The sequence below is a fragment of the Kogia breviceps genome, chromosome 8 (genome assembly GCF_026419965.1).
Source record: "Kogia breviceps isolate mKogBre1 chromosome 8, mKogBre1 haplotype 1, whole genome shotgun sequence".
NCBI classification, from domain to species: domain Eukaryota; kingdom Metazoa; phylum Chordata; class Mammalia; order Artiodactyla; family Physeteridae; genus Kogia; species Kogia breviceps.
This window is the reverse complement of record NC_081317.1, coordinates 10,421,845-10,449,514: the sequence shown is the minus strand read 5'-3', so window position 1 is coordinate 10,449,514 and position 27,670 is coordinate 10,421,845. Positions and strand designations below refer to the sequence as shown.

The following is a 27,670-nucleotide window of genomic DNA, read 5'->3' as shown; positions in this document are numbered from 1 at the left end:
GGGCGCGGGGCGGGGAGCAGCGGGCAGACGCGGGGCTCGCGGGACGGGTAGAACTGGCGGCGGCGCCCGGCTAGCAGTGCGGCCCGCGCTTCCCGGCCTCCGCGCGCACTGTCCGTGCCCGCCTTGCCCGTCCCGCCATGGCCGCAGCCGCCCTCCTGCTCCGGCCTCGGCCCGGGCCTGGGCCCCGGCCGCTGCCTCTGCTCCTGCTGCCTCCGCTGCTGCTGCTGCTGCTGCTGCTGCTGCGTGCCAGCGCGGTGCGCGCTGACAGTAAGGTACGTGCGGCCCTCCGGCCGCGGCGCAGCTCGGCGTGTAGCCTGGCGCGAGGGGGCGCTGTGGCTGGGGGTGCGGGCTAAGCATGGTGTCTGGGCCAGGAACAGAGGACCCAGAGATGGGAAGACTTAACAGGGAGGCCGCAGGGGCAGGGACCCCGGGAGAGGAGCGCGTGGGGGAAGAAAGGCTGGAGATCGATGGCAAGGGTGCGTGGGACACCGAGCCTCTGGAAGGGGCGCTGGACACAGTGCAGTGCGGGGAGGAGGTCAGTACTGAAACCCCGGGCCCGGGAGAAGGGGCGCTGGGAGCTTAAAGGCACCCCGGCCAGGGAGATGCAGTCGCCAGCCTAGGGAGGGGATTCCCGGGAGCGCTGGGCAGGGGCAGCCTGGGGATCTGGCTCAAAGTTTCCATGGGAGGCTGACCCACGTGGGGACAGATCCCTGGGTAACTGCTACCTAGCGACTCCTAGGTTTGCAGCAGGCCCTGGGCCAAGGCTTTCAGGCCATACGGGGAACCCAATGAACCCAGCTGGGCTGGCCACTCTCCTGACCTCTGGTGTTCCTGCCAGAGATCTGATGCACCCTCCAGAAGACACGGTGTCTCCAGAAGTGACTGAGCTGTTCTCAGTTATGGCTGAAAGGATCTGCTCTGGTGTCAGGCAGACCTGGGTTCAAATCCCACCTCTGTCTCTCAGCTGGGTGACCTTGGGCCTTTATGATCTCTAGATTAGTGAGATCAGTCCTGGATAATGCTTAGCACCATTCTGGCACCTAGTGGGTGTCCAATAAATGATACTGTGATTTTGAAATCTTACCACAGAGGCCCCAAAAGGGGATGTGATCCAGAATGTAGAGAGGAGAAGCACTTAGTCAGAGCAGGGACCTCTTGAGGATGTTCTAGAAATGACCTGGTGAGGACTAGGTTGGGACTGGGGGCAAGTGAGAGGTGGGAGGGAGGCACTGCAGAGCATGAGAGTAAGAGTGACTTCTCTTGATGTCTCTCCAGCCTCTTTCCTGGGTAGGAGGTGAGGCTGCCCTGTCCACAGGCAGGTAAAGGGCAGAGGTCACTAGCCACATGGTAAGTATATGAGCAGTGGGCACTGGCAGACCTTCAGCCTGAAGATTCAGCTCAGGGTATGCAAACAAGTGAGCTGCAGTCCTAACCACGTGCTCCAAAGACGAGGAGGGAATGAGTATCATTCCCATTTTACAGATGGGGAAATTAGGATGTATAGAAAGACAGCTAGCTTGTGGATCAAAAAACCTAAGTTCTGGCCCTTTGTTGTGTTTTGTCTGTGTGACCTTGGGCAAGTCACTGACTGTTTCTGGACCTCAGTCCCCCCATCTGAAAAACATTGTCTCCCAACTTCCCTTCCATATAGGGCCCTCTAGGATTCCCTGACCTGGCTCAGGTAGGGGAACAAGTGAGCAAGAAACCCCAGATAACCTGGTCAGCACTCTGCCACCTCTCATCTCTCTGGCTGGGCGGAATATTTGGTCTTGGGCATCCTCTGACCCATGCAGAGGGCTGTAGAGCTTGTGGGGGAGGGCTCGCATTCAAAGCAAAGCAAAGACAAAGAAAACCCAACACCCTGTTTACGTAGTGAGTCAGCCAAACACTTGCTAGGTTGGGGGTGTGTGTGTGTGTTTATTTGTCCCAGGGCAAGCTGGGGCTGGTGGGGTGGGGAGGCACATCCTAGAGTTTGGAGGATGAAGCAGCTGGGGGACTCAGCACAGCCCTCCCCCAGACACCTCCCAGCCCACACCACTCAGCCAGCTGGGAAAAATAAAAATCAAGTGATGGGTGAATTTACTCTGCATTCCTCAGCACAGCCGGACTCCTGCTGGCTCTGTAGAGAGAGCTGTTTTCATTATCACCCTCCCTCCCCCAACAATCCTCCTTCCTCTTCAAGCCTGTCCTATTTTCTGAGGGTGAGGGGAGAGAGAGCCCTTTGGAAGGCCAGTCTGGGAGTTGAAATCTATCTAGGGCCCTAAAGGGTTAAGTTGGCCCCTCCTCAGACTTCCTGCTCCTGGGCGGTCCAGCCTCGCCTTCTGCCCAGTACTTTCAGGGGTACAGGGGCAACTCAACCCCAGTACTCACCAAGGAACTCTGTGGTCTTGGCCAGCTCCTAACTCAGCGTGTTTTAACTTGGTGTTTATAATAAGGTCTCTCCTAAGCAGGACTTGGGGTTTCCATCTAAGGAAGTGCTTTGCCCATCTTGGGAGTGGGGGAAGGAGTTCACAGCTTCCCTGGCATATCTGGGGGGCTGCCCAGTGTGCAGGTTAGGATGGACAGACAGGTAACCACATGAAACTCAGGCACAGCACCAGAGACCTCTGGGAACCTGCTTTTTGCCGCGTGTCCTAGGAATGTGGCTAAGAATTCCCCATCTCTACCTCAGTTTCCCCATCTGTGAAAGGGCACCTCATGTTCCCCATGCATCCTGGGGTGGGAAGGGGATCTTTGGTCAGCCCTGCTGCTGATCAGAGGCCCGAGGACAGGGGGGAGGCCAAGGCCTGTGGGAGCTGGGCCAGGGGAGCAGGAGGGGCTAGCACAGGCAGGCGGTGGTGTCCCAGGCTGGATCAGATGTTCCAGGCCAGGCCGGTCCCGGAGGCTTAGGTGTTGCTGCCCCTCCACTCAGGGAGTTTCTGCCTGTGGGTGTAATTGGAAACAGGCTCCAGAGCAGGCAAGGGCTGCACAGTGATGGAGCCCTCCTTCTGCACACAAAGAGTGTGGGACCGAGTGAGGCCCCGCGGGGGTCTCTCTGCAGGGAAGGTCTTGCTCCATCTCTCCTATTGGCTGGGGCACGGGAAGGGAAGAGCATCCTGGGTGCCAAGCCCCCTGCCCAGGATTTACATTCAGGATCTCACACAACACTCTAAGACTTCAGTGCTCCCTCCCCATTTGACAGACTTGAACACTGAAGCTCAAAAGAGTCAGGTTGGGGCTGCTGAAAAATCAAAAATCCAGGTTGGGGAGTTTGGAGATTCCTGGGACTCCAGGATTCTCAGCCTTTAGTGGGCATCCAAATACCTGGCGAGCCTGAGAGGGTCTGAGTGAAGGGATGTGGAGTGAGGACAGGGAATCTGCATTTTCCAAGTCATTCCACCCCAGGTAATTCTGAGGCACATCCCTAGCTGAGAACTCATGGAGGTTTGTGGAGCAAGAGAATAACAGATCGACAAAAAGGAGCTTTTGGAAGGTTAATCCAGCAGAGAGGAGGCTCCTGTATTGCCCAGGTAGCAGTTGATGCAACCTTAGCTCGGGCGGGCTGCGGCCAGGGAGTAGAGACTAAGAGATTGAGATAGGAGATATTTAGAATGAAGCATCCATCCGAAGAACGTGACTGATGGGTTCCAGAGTAAGAAGGAGGCTCAGAGACCTGGGTTGGGCCAGAAGATAGGTAGACACGGGTTTGGGAGAAGATGCTGGGCCCAGCTTGGGATGGATTAAGTTTGGGGTACCTTTGGGGTGTATCCAGAGGGAGGTGTCCAGCTGACCATGGGCTCTAGGGGAGGTCTTTCCCTGCAGGAGGACATGGAAACTGCCTCTCAGTGAATCTAGGCTGGCCATGAGAGAATAGGGAAGATTCAACCTCAAGGTGACACAATTTGAAACTGTTCTGTTTCTAGAACATTTTATCGGTTGAACCCACCCCCCCTCTTCCCCATTCTGGCCAGATTTATCCATCTCCCTTCAGAAATATCAAGTACACCTTCTCGCCATCTTATTGTGGGATTTCCTTGCAAATTGCTAGGGAACTTTTTAAGCACAAGCCACCCACACTTCTGGGGGCTTTGGCAGCAGTGTGTGCTGAGCAAGCCTGCAGGGAGGGATGGGGGGCTGAGGCAGCAACTCCAGCCCTCAGGCCAAGGGCAAGGTGGGTCAGGCCCAGTGGGGAGCCCCATTTCCCCTGCCCCACCAAGGCCTGATCCAGGGCCAACATCTCTATCCCAGCTCAGTTGCTGGTGGAGAAGCCCTTGCCTGGTAATTATTGGTGGTCATAAGAGGAAGAGCATGTGAACTAAATTTTGGAGTCAGCCTGTGCTGTGTGACCCTGGGCAAGCCCCTCATCTTCTCTGATGCTCAGATTTCTCCTCTCCAAGATGGGGTTGTGGTGAGAGCAAAGAGGTAGAAAATGATGTACAAACGTGAGGGAGGGTTATTGGGAGCAACTTCAGTAGCAAGTAGACAACAGTTGTCCTACGCCAGGCACTCTGCATGCATTGACTCATTTTAGCCTCAGGACAAGCTTATGAGGAAAGGACTGTTATCCTCCCCATTTTACAGAGGAGGAAGCTGAGGCTCAGAGGGGTCAAGGTCATGCGGGGAGGACACGTGGGAGCTGGGATTTGAGCCCAGGCCTGGCTCCTTTCCATGGTGCTCTGCCGCCTCCAGTCAAGCAGCACAGGACGTAGTAACCACAGGAGGTAGGGGCCTGCCTGGGCTCCTGGCAGCCGGGGCTGGAGCAGAGGCCCTCTTCCGACTCCATTCCTGACTCCTGGCCTGTGTCAGGGCCTTGGCCGCCCCCAACAGGACGTAGCACCTCATCTGAGGAGGGAAGGAATGTTGCAGTCTGATGTGGAGGCCGCTGCTGGTGGGGATAGGCGTTGGATTATGGGTGAGTCCTGAGGAAGAGGCCTCTCTGGCCTGGCCACACAGAACACACCCACATCCCCTCACTGGGCTCTTATCCCAACCTGGGGGAGTGGGTGGGTGGGGTGGCTAGGGGTTCTAGCAGAGCCAAGAAGGGGGCCCAGAAGTCTCAAAGAGAAGGCAGGCTTACAGTAGTAGCAGCGATCTACAGAATGTACAGCATCCGAGTCTGGCTGTCCGCGTTCGCAGGCGGGGAGAATTGCCCAGCAGGGCCCAGGGTACACTTCGCCCACAGACAACCCAGCACAAAGCCTCCACCCGTAGCCACCTCCTTTCCCACACTCCTCATCCTCCAGGGGACAGCAAGTCTACCCACCCTGGGCTCTGATCCCCTTGAGCGAGTCATTTGATGGCTCCAGGGCTATTTCCTCATCTGGAGGACACTGCTAGAATATCTACCAATGCACCCACATGGAGAAACAAAGGGAAAAACAAGCCCCTGTCAGGATTCTTGGCAGTAATAATAACTACAACATATTCCTGGTATTCCGTCTCTCAGTTCTCACACAGTCCTTTGCTGGGTACGCACTAGCAGTACCCTCATTTTACAGATGAGGAAACTGAGGCACAGAGAAGTTAAGTAATCTACCCAAGAGCACACAGCTGTAGGTGGCCCATGGCTGTGTTCCTAACCACTGCCCCACACCTCCCCAGCACTCAGTGAGTTCTCAGTAAATGTCTCCTCCCTGGGCTCTGCACCCCAGGCTTGCTTCCTCCACCCACCGTCTGTCCACAAAGCAGCTTGAGTGAGTGTCCCGTGATGCAGATCTGACCCTGGCTCTCTCCTACTTAAAACCCTTCATGAATCCCCAGTGTTTTCAGGAATAAATCCAGATCCTCAGCCAACTTTCAGGGCCCTCCACGAGCAGGCTCTGCCACCCCCAGCCTTAGCTCCTGCCACCCAGGCTCTCTGCAGGCACCAGCCAGAGTCAACCTCCTCCAAGCCCCCAAAGTGCCAGGCCCTTGCTTGTCTTTGCATATATGACTTGCTCTCCCTGGAATGCTCTACTCGTGCTAGAAATGGAGTGCCTGCTGCCCTTCCCCAGAGGGCCCTGGGACACTCATGGGGGCTGGGCTTGGCAGAAAGCCCAAGGGAGCCTTGAACTTACCTGGGTCCTGGTGGCTTCAGTGAGAGCTTAGTAGCCATGAGGTAGCCATGAAGCCTGCGGTGTTGGTTTGTTGACTGAGCCATAAATAGCTGTGTCCTGAGAGCCTGGAAGCCCAGGATGAGCTGGCTGAACCAGCTAGGGCAGTGGCTGGCTGGCTGGGGTTCCGAGAGCCCGGCTGGTGTGTGAGGGCAAAGTAGGCTGGAGGCGTTGACTGGGCCTGGCACCTACCACTGATCTCACCAAGCTGACTCTTGCAGGCACAAAGTCCTGCTGCCCCAGGGACCAGTGACCACACTTAGACACTGGGTATGTGGCCTCCCAGGGTGGGATTGAAGGAAAAGGGAGGAGGGAAGGGAAACCACTAAATGGAGGTCATGTATCTCATTTGAGCCTCACTATGAGGAGGCCGGATATGGAGAGTCATCCATTTTACCACTGAGGGAATGAGGCTCAGAGAGGTTATGTAACCTGTTTAAGGTCACACAGGACTTGGGAAAACAGATTTGTAGGAGAAGCAGCATAAACCAGTGATTTCTATCTGGAGGCAGATATCCAAAGCTGGATGTTCCCAGGTGAAGCTGTGTGAACTTGTGACTTCACCTCTCTGAGCCTCTGTTTCTTTAGCTGTATTAATAATGGCTCACACTTAAGACACACTCACTATTGCTTGGGCTCTGTTCTTTACCTGTATTAAGTCTTTTTTTTTTTTTTTTTTTTTTTTTGGTACGCGGGCCTCTCACTGTTGTGGCCTCTCCCGTTGCGGAGCACAGGCTCCAGACGCGCAGGCTCAGCGGCCATGGCTCACGGGCCCAGCCGCTCCGCGGCATGTGGGATCTTCCCCGACCTGGGCACGTGTCCCCTGTATCGGCAGGCGGACTCTCAACCACTGCGCCACCAGGGAAGCCCCTGTATTAACTCTTTTAATCCTCACAACTCCGTGAGGCAGGAGCCCATTTTACAAATGAGGAAACAGAGGCACAGAAAAATTGGGTTGCCCACAATCTCACAGTTATTGGCCTAGGCTCCAGACACCATGCTCTTAGCCCTGTGCTCTAGAGTGTCTGTAAAATACGGGCTTGTTTATCCAACAGATATTTCCAGGGCTCCTACTATCAGCCAAGCAGGCACTGTTCTGGGGATATAGGAGGGAACTAGACAAAGTCCCTGCCTCTAAAGGTGCCTTCAGTAGAGTAGGGGAGACAAAAAATAAGAAAACACAGATATGATATTTCTGATGGTAGCACATGCAATAAAGAAAAGCAAAGCCACTAGATAAGGGGACAGAGAGAAATGGGAGGTGTGTGGTCAGGGAAGGCTTCTCAGAGGAGGTAATGTGTAAGTTAATGTGAGGGAATGAACTCAGGGAACATCAGAGGGATAGGGGTTTCAGGATAAGGGTACCAAATCCGCAAAGGCCCCGAGGCTGGAGTGGAGTGAAGGAAAGAGTGGCAAAAGCAGAGCCTTGAGGGAGGATGTCAGCTCACATAGGCCTTGAAGGCCAGGCTAAGGACTTCGGAGGTAACGATACCCCCCCCCATACACAGATACTATTAAAGGGTGTAACGCACATGAAACCTGCGATGTAGTAAGTGCTCCGTAAAAGGTCTCCATTCGTATTTTTTTACTCTTGTGGCAAAATACACATAACATAAAATTTACCACTTTAACCATTTGAAAGTGTACAACTCAGTGGCATTTATGTAGTACATTCATAATGTTGTGCAACCATCACCACTACCTAGATCCAGAACATTTTCATCACTCCAGAAGGAAACCGTGTACCCATTAAGCAAACACTCTCCATTTGCTCCTCTCTCTGCATCCTGGGAACCACTAATCTGCTTTTTCTCTCTATGGATTTGCCTACTCTGGATATTAATATAGGTGGCTCTTTCATTTAGTATAATATTTTTCAAGGTTCATCCATGTTGTAGCATGAATCAGAACTTCATTCCTCTTTATGGCTGAATCATATTCCATTGTGGGGCTATACCACACCTTGTTTATCCATTGATCAGTTTGATGGACAGTTGGGTTGTTTCTACCTTGTGGTTATTGTGAATGGGGCTGCTGCGAACATTCCTGTACAAGTCCTTGCTTTAACACCTGTTTTCAATTCTTTAGGTATATACCCAGGAGAGTAGAATTATTGGGTCACATGGTAATTAATTCCATGTTTAACTTATTGAGAAACAGCCAAACAGTCACAGCGGCCATTACTCTTTTCTTTGTTGTTATTATTATAAGGCTTCTATTTCCTTGTAAGGAAATTCGTTTCCTTCTCAGCCCACTCTAATGATGCCCCCAAAGGCCAGGGGGGGCCGGATCCTACTACCTGTCCCTCCCTCTCCTTCTCTCCCCCTCCCTCCAGCGCTGGCCTTCGGCTCACCGGGGCCCCTCTTGCAGGTGTTCGGCGACGTGGACCAGGTGCGCATGACCTCCGAGGGCTCAGACTGCCGCTGCAAATGCATCATGCGGCCGCTGAGCAAGGACGCGTGCAGCCGGGTGCGCAGCGGCCGGGCGCGAGTGGAGGACGTCTACACAGTAGAGACTGTGAGCTCGGGCACCGACTGCCGCTGCTCCTGCACCGCGCCGCCCTCCTCGCTCAACCCCTGCGAGAACGAGTGGAAGATGGAGAAACTCAAGAAACAGGCACCCGAGCTCCTCAAGGTAGACTTTCTGGAGTAAAGGCCGGGATGGGACCCCACTCCTGCGTGAATACCTAGCACAGGCTGGTGCCGGCTGTCCCTCCTATGAAAAGGCCACACGTTCTAAGGCAGGGGTCCCATTTCACAGGTGAGGAAACAGAGGCTCCCTGAGAGGAAACCAGTTCCTGCCTAAGGCCATTCGGCCAGTCAGTGATGGAGGCAGCATCCTTTGGCTAGCTTACCTGGATAGAGCCCTTTACCATCTAGTAGCATCTATCCCAGTGTTTTACCCAAACCAGGTCATCTGTCAGCCCCTCCATGTAGTATTTTGTGGCATTTGATTGTTTTTTATGTAATAACGTTTCCCACATTCACGTACCACCTTCGTGCCAGACGTTGTGCTGCGCTCTTTTCTTTTTTTAAACATTATTGCTCTAAATTCTTAAACCGTTTTGTGAAGTATGGGATCTTCGTCCTCATTTTAGAGGCAAGGAAACAGGCCTGGAGAAGTGAGGTAACTGGCCCAAGCTCTCACATAATGACATGCAGCCGCAAGTCTATACCTTATTTTTATGTAAATTTTGTGCTTATAATCCCCTCCCCCCACCCCACCATGGGCAGATTAGAAAGAGGCACCACCGCTAGGTGACCCAGCCTTGTGCTGGGCCCACCACCAGGACCCATGGCTTGGATAGGCATGTGCAGGGAGATCACAGCCCCCCTTCCAGCCTGGCACCTTCGTGCCATTCACACCGTGTGCAACGCCGTGCTTGCCGGGCTTGGTGGGGCTGGGATGTGAACTCAGGGCCTGCTGTGTCCAAAACGTGTGTTCGAAATCACCCTGCTCTCCTGTCTTCCTTTCTGTAATAGCCAGATGATTTGGTGGCTTTTGAGGGGATCCTTTTCTTGTATAATTTCTTCCAAACATGTGTCTCTTTTGCCCTTTTCGTGTCAAGAACTGTGAAGTTGACTGAGATGTTACCCTACTTGTAAGCTAACAAGTTAGCCTGCTAGTTTCGTGGACGCTGGCAGTAGACACGAGCCAGAGACAAAGGACTTTATTACTCACACTCGCCGGAGTGTCTCCACTTTTCTGCACTGGTTCTCCACTCACTTCCCACAGGGTGATGCAGTGAGGGCCAGATAACACCTGCACACACAGTCGGTGGGATGTTTTCCAAGAGAGGAGCCCCAACTTAGAGAATCCAGATCTCTTGTAATGAGCCCCAAGCACGCCTTCCCTGCTCCAGAGGGAAACACTCCGGATGCCCCAAGGCTGTTCACTCTGCAACAAGATGGCCTGGAACAAGGACTGTCAGTGCCTCTGCAGGCAAGACATGCAGAAAAGCAAGAGGCCTGGGAAGAACTGTCTCCCAACATTTGGCTAAAAATGTTTTCTTTAAATTTAACTTTAGTTTGATTTTTATAACCACTGGATGGATACCAAAACTCTCGAAGTTGAGGGTGGCGGTTGAATTTTAGGCCAATTGGCCTCTTGACAACTTGGCAGTTCCTGGACCACACTGTCTCCCAAACCCAGTAGGGCCCTGCAGACTCCAGGCACTGAAGCCATATAGGCCAGTCTTCAGTTACAGGGACAAAACCAACTTTTGCTCACATCCACTTCTCAACAACTGAATTGTAAGCGTACTTGACATGAGGATAGACAAAACCTTTTCCTAAATGCTGGCTAATTTAATCCTTGCTGCAGCCCTTTGGAGAGGGAACTTATGTTCCCAGCTTTACTTGGGGGAGGAATCTGAGGCCCAGAGAGGAACTGTGACTTGCCTAACGTAACACAGCAAGAAATTTGAGTCCAGGAATTCTCTGCTGTGTCCGCTTGCCCAGTGGAGAGGTCACTGGGCAGTTCTCTCAGCCGGGAGCTGTCCCTTCAGTGCACAGCAGCCATGGGGGGTTTTATTCAGCCTTATAGGACTGGAGTGGGGCAGTGGTGGGATTAACCCAGCAGGAGGGGTCGTAGGAGGAACACAGAGAAGATACTCTGCCTCCTTGATACTGTAGAAGTATAAGTGAGTACCCGACAGGTACCCAGTGAGCCCCAAGAGGCGAAGTGGACAGAGGCGGTAGGAGACAGAGCTGAGGCCCCTCTCATTTGGCTAGGCTCCCCCTCCCTCAGTGGGCGGCGCCCCCCAGGAGAGGAGGTTAGGGGAAGCCACTGTGGAGGGGAACAGGGCAACCCACCCTATACCTGCCCCTTGTCTCTACCCCAACCCTTCCCCTCAAGCTAAGAACTGCAGCTGTGATTTAGCCTTAGTTGCATGGCTCTGAGGAGGAAGAATGGGATTCTCGATCCCCTTTCTTGGGGGCGTGTCTCTCACCTCTTCACACCCTTTCCTTCTGGACCTGAATTCGACACAGCCCCACCCTTGAGGAATTCCAGTCCTATGGGGACACAGCTCCTGACGCCAGTAATGGCAGTGCGGTCAGTGCTGGGCCAATGGACATCCCAGGGACTGTGGGAACCCAGAGGAGGAGGTAACATTACAGCTGGGCTTTGAGGGATGTGGAGTCCCTCGAGCAGAGGAGAAATAAGAACATTCTGGATGAGAGTAAGTGGAGTGGGTGTGACCCAGGGTGCCTCCCTGCCCTCTCTGCCTCAGCCCCACTAGCCGCCTGTCAGTTCCACACTGTACTTCTCAAACTATATGTGGTGAAAGACCAATTTTTTCAAACAATCTGTCAAGAACTGGGAATTCCTTGGTGATCCAGAGGTTAGGACTTGGCGCTCTCATTCCCAGGGGCCCAGGTTTGATCCCTGATCAGGTAACTAAAATCCTGCAAGCCACGTGGCTCGGTCAAAAATAAAATCTGTCAAGAACCAACACTCTTGTAAAATACTGTAAAAATGAATTGTTAGGAAAATGAATTGGAATAGAAACAGACACGCAAAATACAAGTCCAGTGTTGTATTATTAGAGTCCACAGATATAAAATTTCTCTGTCACATGGCTCTGAAAGTTTATAGAAGCCTACACTCGCTTTTTGTAATTATTTTATCACGGACTGGTAACGAGCAGCTTGGACCTGTGCTGGTCCGCAGACTACATTTTGAGTTGCTCGGCTCAAACACACCATGTGTCTTCACAACTCCAGCTCTTTGCACGGAGCTGTTCCCTTTGCCTGGAATGTCCTTCTCCGGCCATCGTTGTCTGATTTGCGCTCCTCCTTCAGAGCTTGGTTCAAACAAAACTTCCTGCTGCCAGACTTTACTAAACCACACACGCTCCCAGACAAGGTCAGTGCCCCGTCGTTAATGACCTGGGCACCTGTGTGCGTTCCCACCTGCATTCCCTGATCCAGGCACCTCTGTGTTACTCCGCACTCCTTGACAGCCTGTAAAGGACCATGAAGGCTCGTGTCTGTACTGTCATCACTGTCCTTAATGCCTGGCCCAGAGTGAACGTTTGCTGAGGCCGAAGAAGGTGGCAGGGGCAGATCAAGAAGGGCTTGAATGCCAGGGTCAGGAGATAAGTAGTCACACTTGGGCAGTGGGGAGCCACAGCAAGTAATCTAGCCGGGGAGAGACCCATGGTCAAAGCTGTGCTTTTGGAAGCCAGTTTTGGTGGCCATGAAGGCAGCAGAAGCGAAGCTAGGAGGTCCCGTTTAGCCGCCTGGAATAGTAATCATCATTGCTGGTGTTCGTGAAGGCCTTGCTCTGTGCCCATTCTGAGCTGAGCCCTATCCAGACAGTACTGCTCCGCTCCACAACCCTGCTGCCCATTTCACAGATAAGGAAGCTGAGGCCCAGGAGAGTCTCTGTGCGTGATTCTCAAAGTGAACTTCACAGAGCCCTGGGGTACCATGCAACCCCTCGGAATCTGAACAAGGTTGTAGGGGAGCAGAGAAGACTCGAGGTCCTACCCCTGCTTCCACTAGAGCCCCCCACCCCCTTTTTCTGTTTTAGAGATCCAAGTCTATTCAGAGAAGAACTCTCTGGCTTAAAACAGCTTGAACACCCCTGGGAGAGTGGGAGTAAAACTGTGTTGGAAACAGCTGGCCAAGGCCAGACAGGAGCACCAGCGTGCTCAGGCCCTGAGAGTGCATACAGGGGGTGGGCTGGAGGAGCCACCCACTAGAAGCAAGGGAAAGCTGGTTTCCCAGCCGGCTCCTCGTGCCAAGGTTTCCCTGACGCTCTCGCTGGCACCTTGGCCACTCTAGCTAGGATGCTGGGCTCCTAGATGCCCACACCAATCAGGCATTGCCTACAGGCTGCCCCAGGAGGACACAGACTCCCAGGCACTTTGGTGGGCAAAGCGGCTCTTTGAAGAGAGTCACAGATGCAGACTGTTAAAAGGGAGGCACACGGAAGCCAAGGCTGGGCACAAGAAACGGAAGCAGGGATCCAGGGGATGTGGATGGAGCTCCCCCAGTGTCCACTACACACCTCGTGGGGTTGTTCAGGATTAAGTGGAATGGCTCATTCAAGCCCCTATACAGTGTCTGCCATATGGCAGCGCTCAAAAGAGCTTTCCTTGTGATTAGGAGCAGGCTGGGTCTACCCAAGCAGACCACTCTGAGGCTCTGGGGTTCACACTCTGGTGGGGCTCCTTTTGCACCCTCTGTGCCTGGCCGCGTGCTGTGCCTTTTCCCTAACCCTCACCCTTCCCCGGGCAGCTGCAGTCCATGGTGGATCTCCTGGAGGGCACCTTGTACAGCATGGACCTGATGAAGGTGCACGCCTACGTCCACAAGGTGGCTTCCCAGATGAACACGCTGGAAGAGGTAAGGGCAGGGCTCCAAACAGAGGCCAGGCTGGTGCAGTGCTGGCGGCCAAGGGCAGTGTCCCAAAGGGCCTAGGCAATTCTGTCTGGACCCTGGAGGCTGTTAGAAGCTGGACTCCTGCAGGGAGCTGGGAGAAGGAGATGCAGGCCACAGGGTCCAGCATTTGAGGAAGAGGTCTGACTGGGCCTCAAGCGCCTGTAGGAAGCTGGAAGGCTGGGTGGAGAAACTGAGGCACCTGCTGATTGTATGAAAGAGGTGCAGAGGGGGCTGAAACTTGCAGTCGCCCTCAGTTCTCCAAGACCAGGGCTCATATATTGCACAAGTCTGGGGCAACCATTCGCACGAAACACCAGCATTGTGCAGGACTGGCCAAGCCCACGGGGGCCAGGCTCGAGCTGTTCAAGGACCTACCGACCGTGGAGGCAGAGGTGCTAAGTGTCTTCTGGTCAGGGCAAATGCGCTGGAGGGCTGGGCGGGTGGCTGATACTGCCCCCTGAGGACGGGGACAGAGTTGAGTGAGCATGGAGGTTCAGGCGGCAGGTTTGAGGTTTGCATCTCTGCTGGCACAGCCTGGCCTCCGCCTGTTTCCTGCATCCGGTCCCTGCTGGGCTGCTGGGAGCCTGGGGATATGCAGCTGCCAGGAGGGGCGTGAAGGCTTCCTTTCCCAGCTTCCTTTCCACAGGGAGGGGGGTACCTGGGCATCCTGTGCCCCACGAGAGGAGATTAACCCCTTACTCACCCCAAAGTTGGGGTCACAGTGGCTTTAATTATTCAAAAGTGTTTGGTGAGCATCTCTTATGTGCCAGGCCAAGGTCAGCATGGGAGAATGGTAACAGTTGTTGAATTTCTACTGTGCACCAGTATTTCCTGTGCATCTAGTACACGCCAGGCTCTCTTGTTGTTGGCTCTACAGTTAGCCTCCTTTGACCTCTCCTCTGGTAATCTTAGGAAATGTTAACTCACTTCACGCAACTATGAGCCGGACAATCTGGAGGGTATGTCTGCAGAGCCTGGAACAAACCAGAAATGATTTCTGCAGCCACAAGGAAATGATTTTTAAATTATCTTCTGTTTCGCATTATCTGTGCTTTGCTTCTGTTCACTAAGTGATAGCCATGAAAGAAAAAGAAAAAGGTTTTGCTAACACTGGGAGGAGGCAGAGAGAACAGCCTCACTGAGGAGGAGATGGTTCCCTCTGCCTAAGGGAAAAACATCGCAGGAGGTCGGGCAACCATTTGGGGTCCCAGCTTCCTTCTGCTTTCTTCCCTTACACCAGTGGTTCTCAACCAGGGGTGATTTTGCTCCCCGGGGGGCAGCTGGCACTATCTGGAGGCGTTTCTGGTTGTCACAGTTTGGGGGAGGTGGGTGGCGGATGCTATGGGTCCTAGCGGGCAGAGGCCAGGGATGCTGCTAAACATCCTACAGTGCCCGGGACAGCCCTACAGCACCCGAACGTCAGTAGTGCTAAGGCTGAGAAACCTGCCTTACACAGTGTGCCTTCTGTCCACCCTGTGAACCAGGTGGGAGTGGGGCTAGGGGCTGCTAAAGGCAGGCAGAGTCCCCAGCAGTAGGGAGACAACGAGGCAGGGCAGGAGAACAAGAGGAAGAGTAAAGGTGGGGCTTGGTGCGGTGGGAGGAGCCAAGCCTGCCCAGGAGAGAAGACGGAGACCTGGAGACTAGGAAGGGATCAGAGACCACAGCAAAACCCCACAGAGTTCTAGCGTTTGAGTATTTTATAAAAAAGAGGTATTTATGTATTACTTGCGAAATTAAAAGGTAATTTTAAAGTAGCAAAAGATTGGTAGCAACTTAAAAGGTGGATCCATAAGGGACTGGCTAAATACATTTTGGCCCATCCATACAGTGGCAAACTGTGTGGCCAGTAAAAGGTATGGGGAGCGCTATATATACAGATATGCAAGAGTTCCCAAAATAGGCTCAGGTGAGAAAGCAAAGTGCAAAGGAAAGGAAGGCAGGGAGGAAGTGGGGGAACGCCCCAGCCGTTCCCCCAGGCCCTGCTCAGGAGACTGGGCAGCAAAGCCTGATGGCAGAAGCTGGGGTGTCCGCCAGGGCTGGGGACAGTCAGAGGAGGCTGCAGAGCTCTTGGGTCCCGCCCCCGCCCCCACAGAGTATCAAGGCCAACCTGAGCCGGGAGAACGAGGTGGTGAGGGAGAGCATGCACCACTTCAGGGAGCAGCTGAGGCACTACGAGAACCACTCAGCCATCATGATGAGCATCAAGAAGGAGCTCTCCAGCCTGGGCCTCCGGCTGCTGCAGAAGGACGCGGCCACGGCACCCGCTGCTGCCCCGGCCCCCAAGCCCGGCAGTAAGGCTCAGGTGAGGCCAGGGCTCTTGTGACGGGCCAGCAGGGGGGTGGGCTGGGAGCACAGTGTGCCAGGACCTCGGCCCTGAGGGCCAGCTGGGTAGGGGCCAAGGGCTGGCGCAGCCGGGGAGTCCGTGGCACGGCGGGGGCAGGGGGTGCCCGCTGCTCAGCGAGCCGTCAGCACAGATGAACTGGGAGCAGACGGGGGGCTCCAGCCCAGGGGTGCGTCTCCTGAGCCAGGCGTTTGACAGTATTCTCACTCCTGGTTCCAAACGGGTGGGAACACGGCTGTAGAGATGACCCTCCCTGCCTGGTCCTGGGGAACCAGGTCGGCTGCGGCAAAACCACTTCTAACCTCCCCTGCTGTGGCTGGGCCCCTGGCTGGGTCAGGCCTGCTCATGGGTAGGTGGGCAATGCCTCGGGGACCCCAGCCGACCTGAAGTGGTATCACTTCATCCAGCCCATCCTGGGGTGGAGAACTCCTGCAGCAAACACCCAGCCTTCCATATTCAAACTCAGCGCACAAAGTGAGCAAAGGCCCTCACCAGGCTGAGCGAGCCGACACACAACACACCTTCGGGCAGATTTGAAAAGGCCCGGCAGACGTGCTGCAGAAAAGGCTCTCCCACACGCCAGATAAATTAGAAGGAGGAGCCCCCTTTGGGTGGGTAAATTGTACAAAGGCTCCTTCCTGTGACAGACACGTACCAGGGTGTGTGGCTTGGCAAATGGAGTACAGACTAGACTTCAGTCCCATTCGTGCCCCTTTGACCAGTTCCACGTGCAGGATAGAGCCCACCACTCCCACAGCGGCCTTGTGTTTTGGTGAGTGGAGGAAAAAGGGAGCTGACTTCTTTGCAGAGGCACATTATCTCAGTTAATCTCATAGCCACCTGCGAGGGGGGATGCTCGTTGCCAGTTTGGCAGATGAAGAAACACGGAGCGGGGTCACTCAGAGAAGGTGGCTGTGTTGGAACCCGGGCCTGCCTGACAGCCGAGCCCGTGCTCTTCCTCTCCACCCCTCAGCCTCCGTGCTGACATTTTGACAATGGGGCTATTTGTGTCTGCAGCAGGGACCACCTAGATGCTGATAAAGCAGGGAGGAAGCCTAGTGCCTTGGCCCGGAGCTGGCTTCCTGCTCATTCGTGTGCCAATTCCACAGTAAGAATGAATCCTGTTTGGGCAGTGGCACAGAAGGTCTAGATCCTGTACTTGCTGTCTCTCCTAGAGATCCTGCCTAACAATGGGTGATGTCACAGGCCCTAGGTTCTTGTGCCAAGCCAGCATCAGAGGCATTTAAAAGGAAGCAAAAATAACAAAATTCACAAAATGTTAGAAACAGCATGCCCTAAGGTCAATGCCCCGGTGACCAACCATCCCAGTTTGCCCAGGACTGAAGGGTTTCCCAGGATACAGGACTTTCAGTGCTAACACTGGGAAAGTTCCATCACACTGTGATGAACTGGTCACCCTGCCTTGGGGCCTGAGAACCTCTCCCTGCCCACACACAAAGACCAATGAGTGAGACAGACAGGGATGGGAAGCCGACCTCCCCAGGGAGCAGACCGTTGTAGTCTACCCCCAGTGGGGAGTGTACAGGAGGTGGGAAGTAGAACAGGAATCTAACCTATCAGGCTGGGCTTCAAGTCTTCAGGGGAGCTAGAGAGCTGAGTGGGGAAACTGAGGCACGCCCCAGTCATGGATGTAACTATGGAAGGAAAGCTGTGACTTCATGAGCACCTGGGACGCGGGGCCAGGAGCAACACGGCCATTACCAGCCCCCACGTGCTGAGCCTCCCGATGCCCCGCAACACCCCTTCTACCATCCTCCAAATCTGAGACTTCCCTTCTCCCCCAGGACACAGCTGGAGGGAAAGGCAAAGACAACAAATACGGCAGCATGCACAAGAGCTTCGTAGACAAGGGCCTCCCAAAACCTCCTAAGGAGAAGCTGCTGAAAGTGGAGAAGCTGAAGAAGGAGGGCAAGGGCAGATTCCCCCAGACCACAGCCAAGCCCCGGGCCCTGGCCCAGCAGCAGGCTGTGATCCGAGGCATCACCTACTACAAGGCGGCCAGAAAGGAGATGACCGAGGCCATGGCTGGTGAGTTAGAGGAAGATGGGAACCTTGGGGAGTGGGGGCCCCCACAGGGACCCAGGGTCTTCTCTATAGTCAGACTGCCCCGGATCTCAGCTCCACGGGTTACCTGTCGGTGCCCTTTTCTCGTCCATACAATGGGATAATCCCCCTCCTGGGGTTGTTGGGGATGAAATGATCGAATCAACGCAAAGGGCCACTCAGTTCCTCTCCAGTCTCCACCCTCACTGGCCTTTTCCTTCTTCATTGAAAGATGTGCGGAAGGTTCACTATGTACGTGCTGCCTAACGCGGAGCTCACGGTCTAGCGGGAAAAAGCATACCCATAACCAGGCAGCTGCCTCTGGTGGGCGGGCGAACGCAGGGACCAGACCAGGGTTCTGGGAAGTGACCTGGGGCCTTCGAGGCACCTCCCATTTCCAGACTGGCCTTGGGGTGGATGACCTCTCCAGCACCTCCCACTCTTTGCCCCCCAAAGAAGAGCCCACAGACTCTTGTATCTTTCTTACAGCTCCCTGCCCGATCACAGTGAAGGACAACAAAATAATGAACCGAGAAACAAGAGACAAAAGTTCCAAGAGTACCCAAATTTCTGGGCCATCCCCACTGGTGTGGCTCCTGATTCTTCCTCCAATGTCCCTGAGAGGTGTCCCAAGCCTGCTCCCCCTTCCGGGGTCCTGCTGACCACCTCGTCCAGTGAGGTTCTCTGCCCAGCCCATGCCCAAGGGGGCCAGGGGTAGAACTGTGAGGGGCCAGTCTCCCAAGAGCGCCCTCAATTCTTGGCCTCTCGGGGCTCAGGGGCCTCTTCTCCCAGCTCCTGGTGCCAGCTGCTGGCTCTGAGTCCTGCTAGGTCAGCCTAGCCACGGCATAGAGCCTCTGACCCCTGGCCAGGGCTCTGCCCAGGAACAGCTGCAGGCATCTGACTCTGCCAGTGAGGGCCGTGGGAACAAGCCCCTGCCCTGGCAGCCTGCCAAGGCTGGGCCCCACTGAGGCCTGCTGACCAGAGGGGGTGCCCTCGTTCCCGAGAGACTCCAGGGGCTGTTCCACAGCAGGGCCTGGCTAAACCCCCATGCAAAGACGAAGCCCAGCAGGGAGAGAAAAGGAAGAAGTCAGGTGATTGTCTTGGAGTCAAGGGGCCTCGGTGCATCTCTGCGGGGCCACACCATCACGGTAACAACAGCACCATTCCTTTGTCTCTGGCATCACGGCTTGCTGAGTCCTTTCACACGTGCTGTTGCACTTGATCCAGCAGAGGAAACAAGCTCAGAGAGGTGAAGTGACAGCCTCCAGGTTTCACGGCAAGTTAGTGGGACTGGAACCCAGAGGCTGAGGAGTTTTTGTCCCCTGCTCTGTGCCACTGAATCTTTCCCTACCCAGACCCCATCCTTTCCAGCCCAGTAAAGCGTGGGTCAGGGAGGACCCAGAGATGGCCCCAAACCGGTCCCACAGAGCTGAAAAAGTCCTCCTATCAGCAAAGCCCATGCCAGCAGGAGAGGACGAAGTGGGGGAGGGATGCCACGAAAGCTGAGAGATGGGAGACGGGAGACGAGCGAGGGGGCAGAGACAGAGAGCTGGGGCCCAAAGGGGACGGCAAGCCGGCTGCATCCGCCCTTCCCCGCCTGAAGTGGCAGATCCTGGGTGAGAGAAACTAGAGGGTGTTTCCAGGGGAGCGGACTAGGAGCAAGTCTGTGAAATGGGAGCAAGGGTTTCTGCCTCCTGGAATTGGATCCAGGAAATGAAAGAATTGGTACAAAGAGACATTTAGGAGGGAAAGGGGTCTCTCATCTGGCACCTCATATTTGCCAGGATCTGTGCAAATGTCTTGTACACATTTTCCTCTAATCAACACAACAGCTTGATGTGGTGGACCTCGTGACTCGTTTCACAGAAGGGGCCGCCGAGGAGGGGGACTTGGCTGAGGCCACTCGTCTGAGGGGCCTGTAGCCAGTCTGCTGACCATGAAGCACCCCCCCCCCACCTCCTGCTTTTCGAGGCCTTTCACTCCTTAGGGACCACCCGCACCTCTCCCCCAAGGCCCCAGCGCTGGGACCTGGGGGGCCTGGACCCCGGGCAGCGGCAGTGCTGCTGAGATGTGAGTACAGGGTCCTCTCTCCACAGATAATGCCCTCAAGGGCCCTTCCTGGCTGGAGCAGCTGCCGCCCCGGGTGGAGGGCAGGCAGCCCGAGCCCAACTCAGCAGAGCGTGACGAGACCGGGCCCAGGGCCTCCGAGGGAGCGGACTTGGCCCCTGGCACCCCTGACTCGGGTCCCACGCCCACCCCTCCCCTGACTCCCATCACCGGTGCCCTGCCTACCGCGCCACCTTCACGCCCAGAAGCTCCCAGCCAAGGTGAGTAAGCCTCACAGGGATCAGCAAACTACAGTTTGGGCTGTACAAAACAGGCCTGTGGGCCAAACACAGCCTATAGCCTGTTTTTGTACAGCCCTTGAGCTAAGAATGGTTTTTACATTTTTTAAGGGTTGTTAAAGAATATGGGACAGAAGTATGTGGTCTGGAAAGTCTAAAATGTTTGCTATCTGATCTTTACAGAAAAAGCTTGACAACATTTTCAGTGAAACAGGTAGTGTTTCCAACAAATTCTTCTTAAAACGTCACCTAGAACCCCATCATCAAATCCAGCAACTATTTTCACTTCTGTATTTCCTCTGTCTAGTCTTTGGCCCTGTTTTCATCTCCACGTTTATAGTTTTGGCTTGTGTCTTAGGTAGAAATCTTCCGCATTAAATCATCGATCGAGCCCGTCCTTCTGGAGGGCATCTTGGCTACTTGTGATAACAAGACAAAACCATTCCCTACTTTGGTCCACGTGCATTCCACTTCTAGGAATCTCTTTCCTAAAGGATCCATCAGATATGTGAACAACAGCTGCAGCTTAACTGGTTTCCTTGCAGCCTATTTCTAATGTCAGAAAACTGAAAATAATCTAAAGGTCTAACACTGAGGGGACTGGTTAAATAAATTCAAGGGCACAGCTGTCTGGCGGCCTGGTGGAACCTTGAGATCACATCATTAAAAGGCCATTTAACGATGTGAGAGATTGCTCAGTGGAAGGAAAAAACAGGATACCTAAAACTGTATATTCAGAAGAATCATGTTTTTTTTTAAAGTATGTCTGCGTGACTATACATGCAGAGAAAAAAAAGGAAAGGAAGGAAATACAACATGTTTAAAAATTTCTTTGAATAATAGAATTTTGAATGATTTTTATTTTCTCCATTCTCTGAATGTTCTGTGTTTTCTACAATGATCAGACATTGCTTTGATCATGAGGAAAGAAAAAAGAAATAAATAAGGCTGCAAACAAAACCTCAGGAGGGATTTGAGTAAGACCCAGGACTGCTGCTCTGGTTCAGCGTCTGTGGGTCTGTGTACCAAATGTTGCACCCCTTGCTCCCCACAGGCAGAGAGGCGAGCTGCGAGGGCACCCTCCGGGCCGTGGACCCCCCTGTGAGACACCACAGCTATGGGCGCCATGAGGGAGCCTGGATGAAGGACCCCGCTGCGAGGGATGACAAGATCTATGTCACCAACTACTACTATGGAAACAGCCTGGTGGAATTCCGCAACCTGGAAAACTTCAAGCAAGGTCAGGGACCCCTGTGATGGGAAAGGGGCAGGTGTGGGTAGCCTACGGAGGGTCCCCCATGGAGACTTGGCCCTCCTTTGCCTTGTGGTTTCCTGTGGTCCAGACTTCCCCTGCCTGGCCTAGCTCCGAATGGTCAGCCACCCCAGGAAGAGGAGTCTGGAGGCACCCCCTATGTGCTGGCCCCAGGCCAGAAGCTGGAATGCAACAGCAAACAAGATGGAGTGGTCTTGCCCTCATGAGTGTAATTTACTCTCAAGGGTAACAATACTTAGAATTTCCACTTGTTGAGTGCTTATTATGTGCTAATCACCAGTGTGTATCAGTGTGTATCTTTGAGGTGGGGGTTATCACCCTGTTTTACAGATGAGCAGAGCCCCAGGCCTTATAGGACCTTCAGGTCTGGGCAGGGAAGGGCAGAAATTTGGTTATCAGATCTGGAACATGATGAGGGGAAAGGGTCATTTAGACATGAGCTGCCCTCCAGAAATACACAATCTGACGTGCATGGCAAAGGCTTCAAGAAACAATTTCAATACAGTGCTAGAGGGAGGCCTCGGGGGCTATGGGAACCCATAGAGGAGATCAGGGAAGACTTCCCAGAGGCGGTGATGCTGAGGCATTCCCCAGGCAGACAGGATGGGAAATGGCAGTCTAGGCAGAGGGAACAGCATGGGCAAACGCCCTGAAACAAAGCACAGGGGCTGGTATCAGCCTGTGTCTAAATCCTGGCTGTGCTGTTCCACAACCAGTGACCTTGAACCCTCGGAGCCTGGAGCCTGTTCTCTCCCGGAGCCTGTTCTCTCCCCGGCAAATGGGATAATAATAGTACCTCCTTCAAGGGACTGTCTTGATGGGATCAGATAACTGGCCCAGCTCCAGGCCCACAGCTCACTCAGTATCCTTGCTGGGCCAACCAAGAGCCCTGGTCCCTGGCCTCCCTGGTCCCTGGGGTGGGCTGGGGTTTTCTCGGGAAGCTCTGGTGTGACCTTCCGCCCTCCGCACGCAGGCCGCTGGAGTAACATGTACAAGCTGCCCTACAACTGGATCGGCACAGGCCACGTGGTGTACCAGGGCGCCTTCTACTACAACCGCGCCTTCACCAAGAACATCATCAAGTACGACCTGCGGCAGCGCTTCGTGGCCTCCTGGGCGCTGCTGCCCGACGCGGTGTACGAGGACACCACACCCTGGAAGTGGCGCGGCCACTCGGACATCGACTTCGCCGTGGACGAGAGCGGCCTGTGGGTCATCTATCCCGCTGCGGATGACCACCACGAGGCCCAGTCCGAGGTGATCGTGCTGAGCCGCCTGGACCCCGGCGACCTGTCGGTGCACCGTGAGACCACGTGGAAGACGTGGCTGCGGCGAAACTCCTACGGGAACTGCTTCCTGGTGTGCGGCATCCTGTACGCCGTGGACACCTACAACCAGCGGGAGGGCCACGTGGCCTACGCCTTCGACACGCACACGGGCACCAACGCCCGCCTGCAGCTGCCCTTCCTCAACGAGCACGCCTATACCACCCAGATCGACTACAACCCCAAGGAGCGGGTGCTCTACGCCTGGGACAATGGTCACCAGCTCACCTACACCCTCCACTTCGTGGTCTGAGCGAGACCTGGGCTCACGGGAGAGGCGTGGTCGTGGGCATGGGGGGCTCCCCACAGCGACTCCTGCAAGGGACTCCCTCCGCAAATATTTACTGGGCCCAGGCCTGGAGCTAGGTGCTAGGCAGGGGGCACAGCCAGCGTCAAGCTTCCTCAGCACGCAGTGGAGTAATAATCACTTCCACCTGCACAACACTGCCAAGAGCTTCATGTGCACTAACCCACTTAATCCTCCTGACACCCTTGGAGGTAGAGACAGTTAAGCCCATTTAACAGGTGAGGAGACTGAGGCCTCACTTTGGATCCGGCAGGCCCATTTTACAGATGAGACCTGACCATGCTCTACCCTAACCTCTCGCCTACCTCCAACCCTCTCCCCTCTCCCCTCATTTCTCTTGTTCTCTCAAGTCTATCTCCCTTCCCCGGGGCTACTCAAAACCAGAGGCGTTTGGGACCAACACACCAGTGTTGGGTGGAGGCCCAGCTCTGCGTGCCACCCCAGGCCCCTGTTCTGACGCAGCTGTTGGTGGCCCTGGAGCTTTGGGCCCTTTGGCTAATGGGCTAATGTCCTTGTTCCATGCCTTTGGCCAGCCCCCCAGCCCCACCCCACCCGCTGCCTGACCACATTCCAAACCTCCACCGTCACCCAGCCACTGAGCAGAAACCACACCCCGAGAAAAAATACCAGCCCCTGTTCCAAGACACCCCCCCCCCACCACCCGTACTCATTTTTATTTTCTCTTATTCTTCATCAGTGCCGTCATTTGTTTCTGCAGCAGCAGCTGAGAAGGCTGCAGGCAGCTGCCTGCCAGCAGCAACTCTACCAGGGTGGAGAACTGGGCCAGGCCCCGAGGCTCCCTCTCCACCCAGAAGTGCTGGCTTTGGCCACATACCCAGGCTGTGGGACCTCTCCCCAGTCCCTCCCAGAGCCTTTGCGCCTGGGGTTCACCTCATCCTTATCTCTGGGCCTTTGAACCCACAACCTATACGCACTCAGGGATACCTCCAGGTCTGCCACGAGCAAGACCCTAGGCCTGAGGCTGGGTGGCACCAGGATGAAACAGGTTTCTTCTTCCTTGTCAGTCCTAACCTGGTCATTGGTGGGCTGGCCTGGGGGGCCAGGGGAGGCTGAGATCTGGGCAACCAGGTCCAGAGGAGGCTTTGGACCTTCTGGGTGCAGGGAGGAGTCAGAGGTGAAAGCTGGGAGGGAAGGAGAAAGGGATCTGTGGGTCAGACTTTTCCTGGCTTCAGAGATAATGGCGCCAGGGCTGCCCCAAGCCCAGGACATGGGGCTGAGGGTGCACAGGTGGGCTCCCCCGAGCCTCAGACCCAGCAGCCCCGGGGACAAGACCTTCAGGCCTGCCCCTCATCTGCTTTGAACAGTATTTTTAGAACCGGAAGAAGTTCTCCAGTCTGACTCCCTATATCTGCAAAGGAGAAATAGGCCCAGAAACGTTTAGAGAATGGCTCAGGGCCACACTGGGAACAGGACCCAGCTGATCTCCTTCCAGAAGGGCTTTGTCTTTATTCTCCACGCTCAGAGGCAGCTAGGTAACAGACCAGCCAGCACCCAAGTCATCCCAGCACCTTTGAGGGGTATTTACTGCTGATCTCTACACAAGCCCGGACCCTGCTTCTTTCATTCTGTCCCCATGCCAGCTCCCAGGTATCTGTATATATATGTACACCCAGCTGCCATGTTGGGAAATTCAGCTGCATACCCAAGGGTGTAAAGAAATGCATTCTGTGCAGAATACATTTCTTTCAGGCATTGTCAGGTGGTGTTGTTTTGTTTAAGCCGTAACTCACCCCGAAGTAAAGGGGAATGGTGACGCCCAGCCAAGCAAGGCCTGACTCATAGTGGTGGACACATCCAGCCTCCCCTCCCCCCAACCGAACTCTGAGGGCTCCACTTAAAAACTCTGCAGGGGGCTGCAAGTCCCAGCGTTTCCCTTGGCCCTGGGTGTGGGTTTTAGAAGACTCTGTCTTTCGTGATATCACAGCCCAACCATGTGAGAAATGTTCAGGCTCCTCTTTCCCCATTAGTCTTAGAAAAGGGAAAGTTAGAATGGACCAATTTTGGAAAAGGACAAGCAAAATGGTTTTCTCGGGGAGAGGATGCTGGCTGCAGCCTCTAAACATTCACTAAGCCCCTTCTGTTTTCAGGCCCTTGTATGTGGGTTATGTTGTAGGTACAATTATTTTCCTCATTTTACAGATAGTCAAACTGGAGCCCAGAGAGGTAAACTGGAGCCCAGAGAGGTTAAGTGGAGGCAGAGTCAAGTGGAAAGCCAGGTTTCCAAATCGGTAATATAACCTGAGCATCAACAGTGGGCTAAGCAAGCCATGTGCATATTCTTGCATCTTCACAACAGTGGAAGGTATGTACTCTGAGTGTGTCCATTTTACAGATGAGGAAACTGAGGTGAAGGGACTTACCCAAGCACAGCAGCTTAGCCTGTAGTACAGTCAGGTTTTCAGGGCTGGTCAGCACACGTTCTTTGCCAACTCTGTGTCACTCTAGCAGCAGCTCCAGAAATGGTGGTCTTTGCTTTTAACCAGTGTAGCCAAGCCACGAATCGCATCTACATAGGAGACCCAAGAAAGGAGGTTGGGGTCAGTTTATAAAGAGCCTTGAATGCCAAACCAGAGAAAAGGAAATTCCAAGACAACTGGATTTTGTTCTATCGGTGACGGGAGGCAGGGAAGAGTTTTTGTTGTGGGATTTATTACAGTTGGTAACAGGTACTTCAAACAACGAAGGAGAGGGCTAGCTTTTCCTACAGACCTCAGCTGTGACAGCAAAGGAAGTTGCCTCCAGTGTTTCTGAACAACATGCTATGTGAAGGGGCTTTGGCTGCCACCTTTGAGTCCTCCCAAGAGATTTCTAGACCCTAATATTTAATTTGCTCTGTCTGGGGGGCAGCCCTAAAGGTGAGGCTGGGGGGTTCTCCTGGAAATGACTTGAGGGCTACTGAAAGCCCGTATGTTCTAAAGCACCTTTTCCTCCATGACAGCATTGGAAACCACTCTGGTGACAGGAGGACACAGCACTGGATGGTTGTCAGGCAGCCCTGGATAGGAGAGTTAGGGAGTGCTAGGTTAGAATCCAGCTATGCTTCTGACATGCTGCACAGAAGGGACAGATGTCAACTCCCTTTTATGGCTGAACACCTGCAGCTTGGTGAGGACAAAGGGCAGCTGAGGGCCCAAGCAGTACCCTCTTAGAGCTAGAAGTCACCTTTACATACATTATCACTAATCCACCCAGGAACCCCAAGGCTGGCATTACTTTTCCCTATTACAGCGAGTGAACCTCAAGTTCAGAAACGTTAAGCAACCTGCTCAGGGTCACGAATCTAACAAGTAGTAGAGTCAAGAGGTGAACCAGGTCTGTTTTTACACCAAAGCCCAAAACTAACTGTTGTCAGGAATTTTGTAACCAGTCAGGTTTTCTTCTTTGCTTTGGCTACTGGGAAGCTCAAAGTCAAATCTGAGATTATTTTTAACAATTGTACTGGGTCTCCTACTGGACTCTGGCTTCGTTCTGGCTTTCTGCTTTTACCTTTACCCTGATCTCTTTATTTTTATTATATTGTATTTTATCTATTTTTGTAAATTGCCACAATACCTTTTTTTTGCAACAAGGTGGAATATACCTAAATAAATACGTGATTAAAAGCTTGATTTAAAAGTCTTGACTAAATGCTGTGGTCTGCATCCTTATCATAACACAGACATTTAATAACTTTAAAACAATACTTTGTTATGAGAATCGGCCTTGTTGCTAGAAACTGATCTGGATAATGAACTAGGGCAGAAGAATCCAACTCAGGCTGACGACCAGGCCCCTCCCAGTGAAGAGGGGAAGCAAGCCATTCCCAAAGGTATGCAGACACTACCTTGCAGCCCCACCTTCAGCTGCAGGGAGAGAATCCCAGGGAGGGAGCCTTGAGCATCACTTAGTCCCATGTTCTCAAACTTCAGTCATTCATGTACAGACCCTCTTTGTGATCTTTGTCATTTCCCTTTACTATCTTCAGTATAGTTTACTGTTTCTTTTTTCAATCATTTCATTCTTTTTACTAAAATAATTTTATTTCAAAGGGAAGCTTTATAAGCTGTCCGCAAAAACAAAAACAAAAATCTTAAAAAAAAACTTTTTAAGGAGGAATATTACAATAGTAAAAAGAAAGCCAGTGGCCACAAACACAAGGTGACGGGGATGCAACACTGGGAACAAGCAGCACTGTCGCATGCCGCCAGACGCCGGCCGTGCCTGTGAGGCCGGCCAAAGCGCTCTGTGTGAAAAGGAAGATTGGCAAATGTTCAGGGGACATAAAGAGCAAAGCAGCAGCAAGTGGATATGGTCCTTGATGTAATCAGGGATGGGATTGGAAGGGAATAGCCTCTCCCATGTGACTTAATGGCCCTTCACATGGTGGCTTAGGTACCTCCAAGGAGTTCTCAAACCACTGATGGGTGACTTGGATTTAGACTAGCTTCCCAAACACACACACACACACACACACACACACACACTCATTCAGCCAGGCCTTCCCTCCCCAGCTTCCCCCAGCTACAGGGCAGCCTCGGCAGAGCCCCTGCCTT

General features: G+C 53.7%; 1 protein-coding gene and 1 long non-coding RNA gene across 3 annotated transcripts; one reads left to right on the top strand and one right to left on the bottom strand.

Moving 5' to 3' along the window:
* On the top strand, positions 1-24,834 carry OLFML2A (olfactomedin like 2A). Of its 2 annotated transcripts, none has more exons than XM_059073073.2 (8): positions 1-272; positions 8,442-8,705; positions 13,319-13,426; positions 15,555-15,764; positions 17,609-17,852; positions 19,964-20,194; positions 21,267-21,452; positions 22,459-24,834. In XM_059073073.2, exons 1-8 carry the CDS (start codon positions 138-140, stop codon positions 23,061-23,063), a joined length of 1,983 nt encoding a protein of 660 aa, XP_058929056.1. In that variant the 5' UTR covers positions 1-137; the 3' UTR covers positions 23,064-24,834. The 2 variants fall into 2 exon arrangements, with proteins under 2 accessions (XP_058929056.1, XP_066896850.1); XM_067040749.1 differs by lacking the exon at positions 1-272 and adding an exon at positions 353-535.
* On the bottom strand, positions 21,055-26,753 carry LOC136794717 (uncharacterized). The gene is made up of 2 exons (XR_010841854.1): positions 25,499-26,753; positions 21,055-22,134 (listed from the first exon to the last, which is right to left on the bottom strand). It is a non-coding gene; the product is annotated as an uncharacterized lncRNA (long non-coding RNA).
* Between the last annotated feature and the right edge of the window lie 917 nt (positions 26,754-27,670).

Bases quoted from the DNA above. Each gene is read 5' to 3' on its own strand.
- OLFML2A (XM_067040749.1), top strand. From the start codon at position 356: ATGGTGTCTGGGCCAGGAACAGAGGACCCAGAGATGGGAAGACTTAAC. The intron at 20,195-21,266 runs GTGAGTAAGCCT...TGCTCCCCACAG, and splicing joins CCCAGAAGCTCCCAGCCAAG to GCAGAGAGGCGAGCTGCGAG. The intron at 21,453-22,458 runs GTCAGGGACCCC...CTCCGCACGCAG, and splicing joins CCTGGAAAACTTCAAGCAAG to GCCGCTGGAGTAACATGTAC.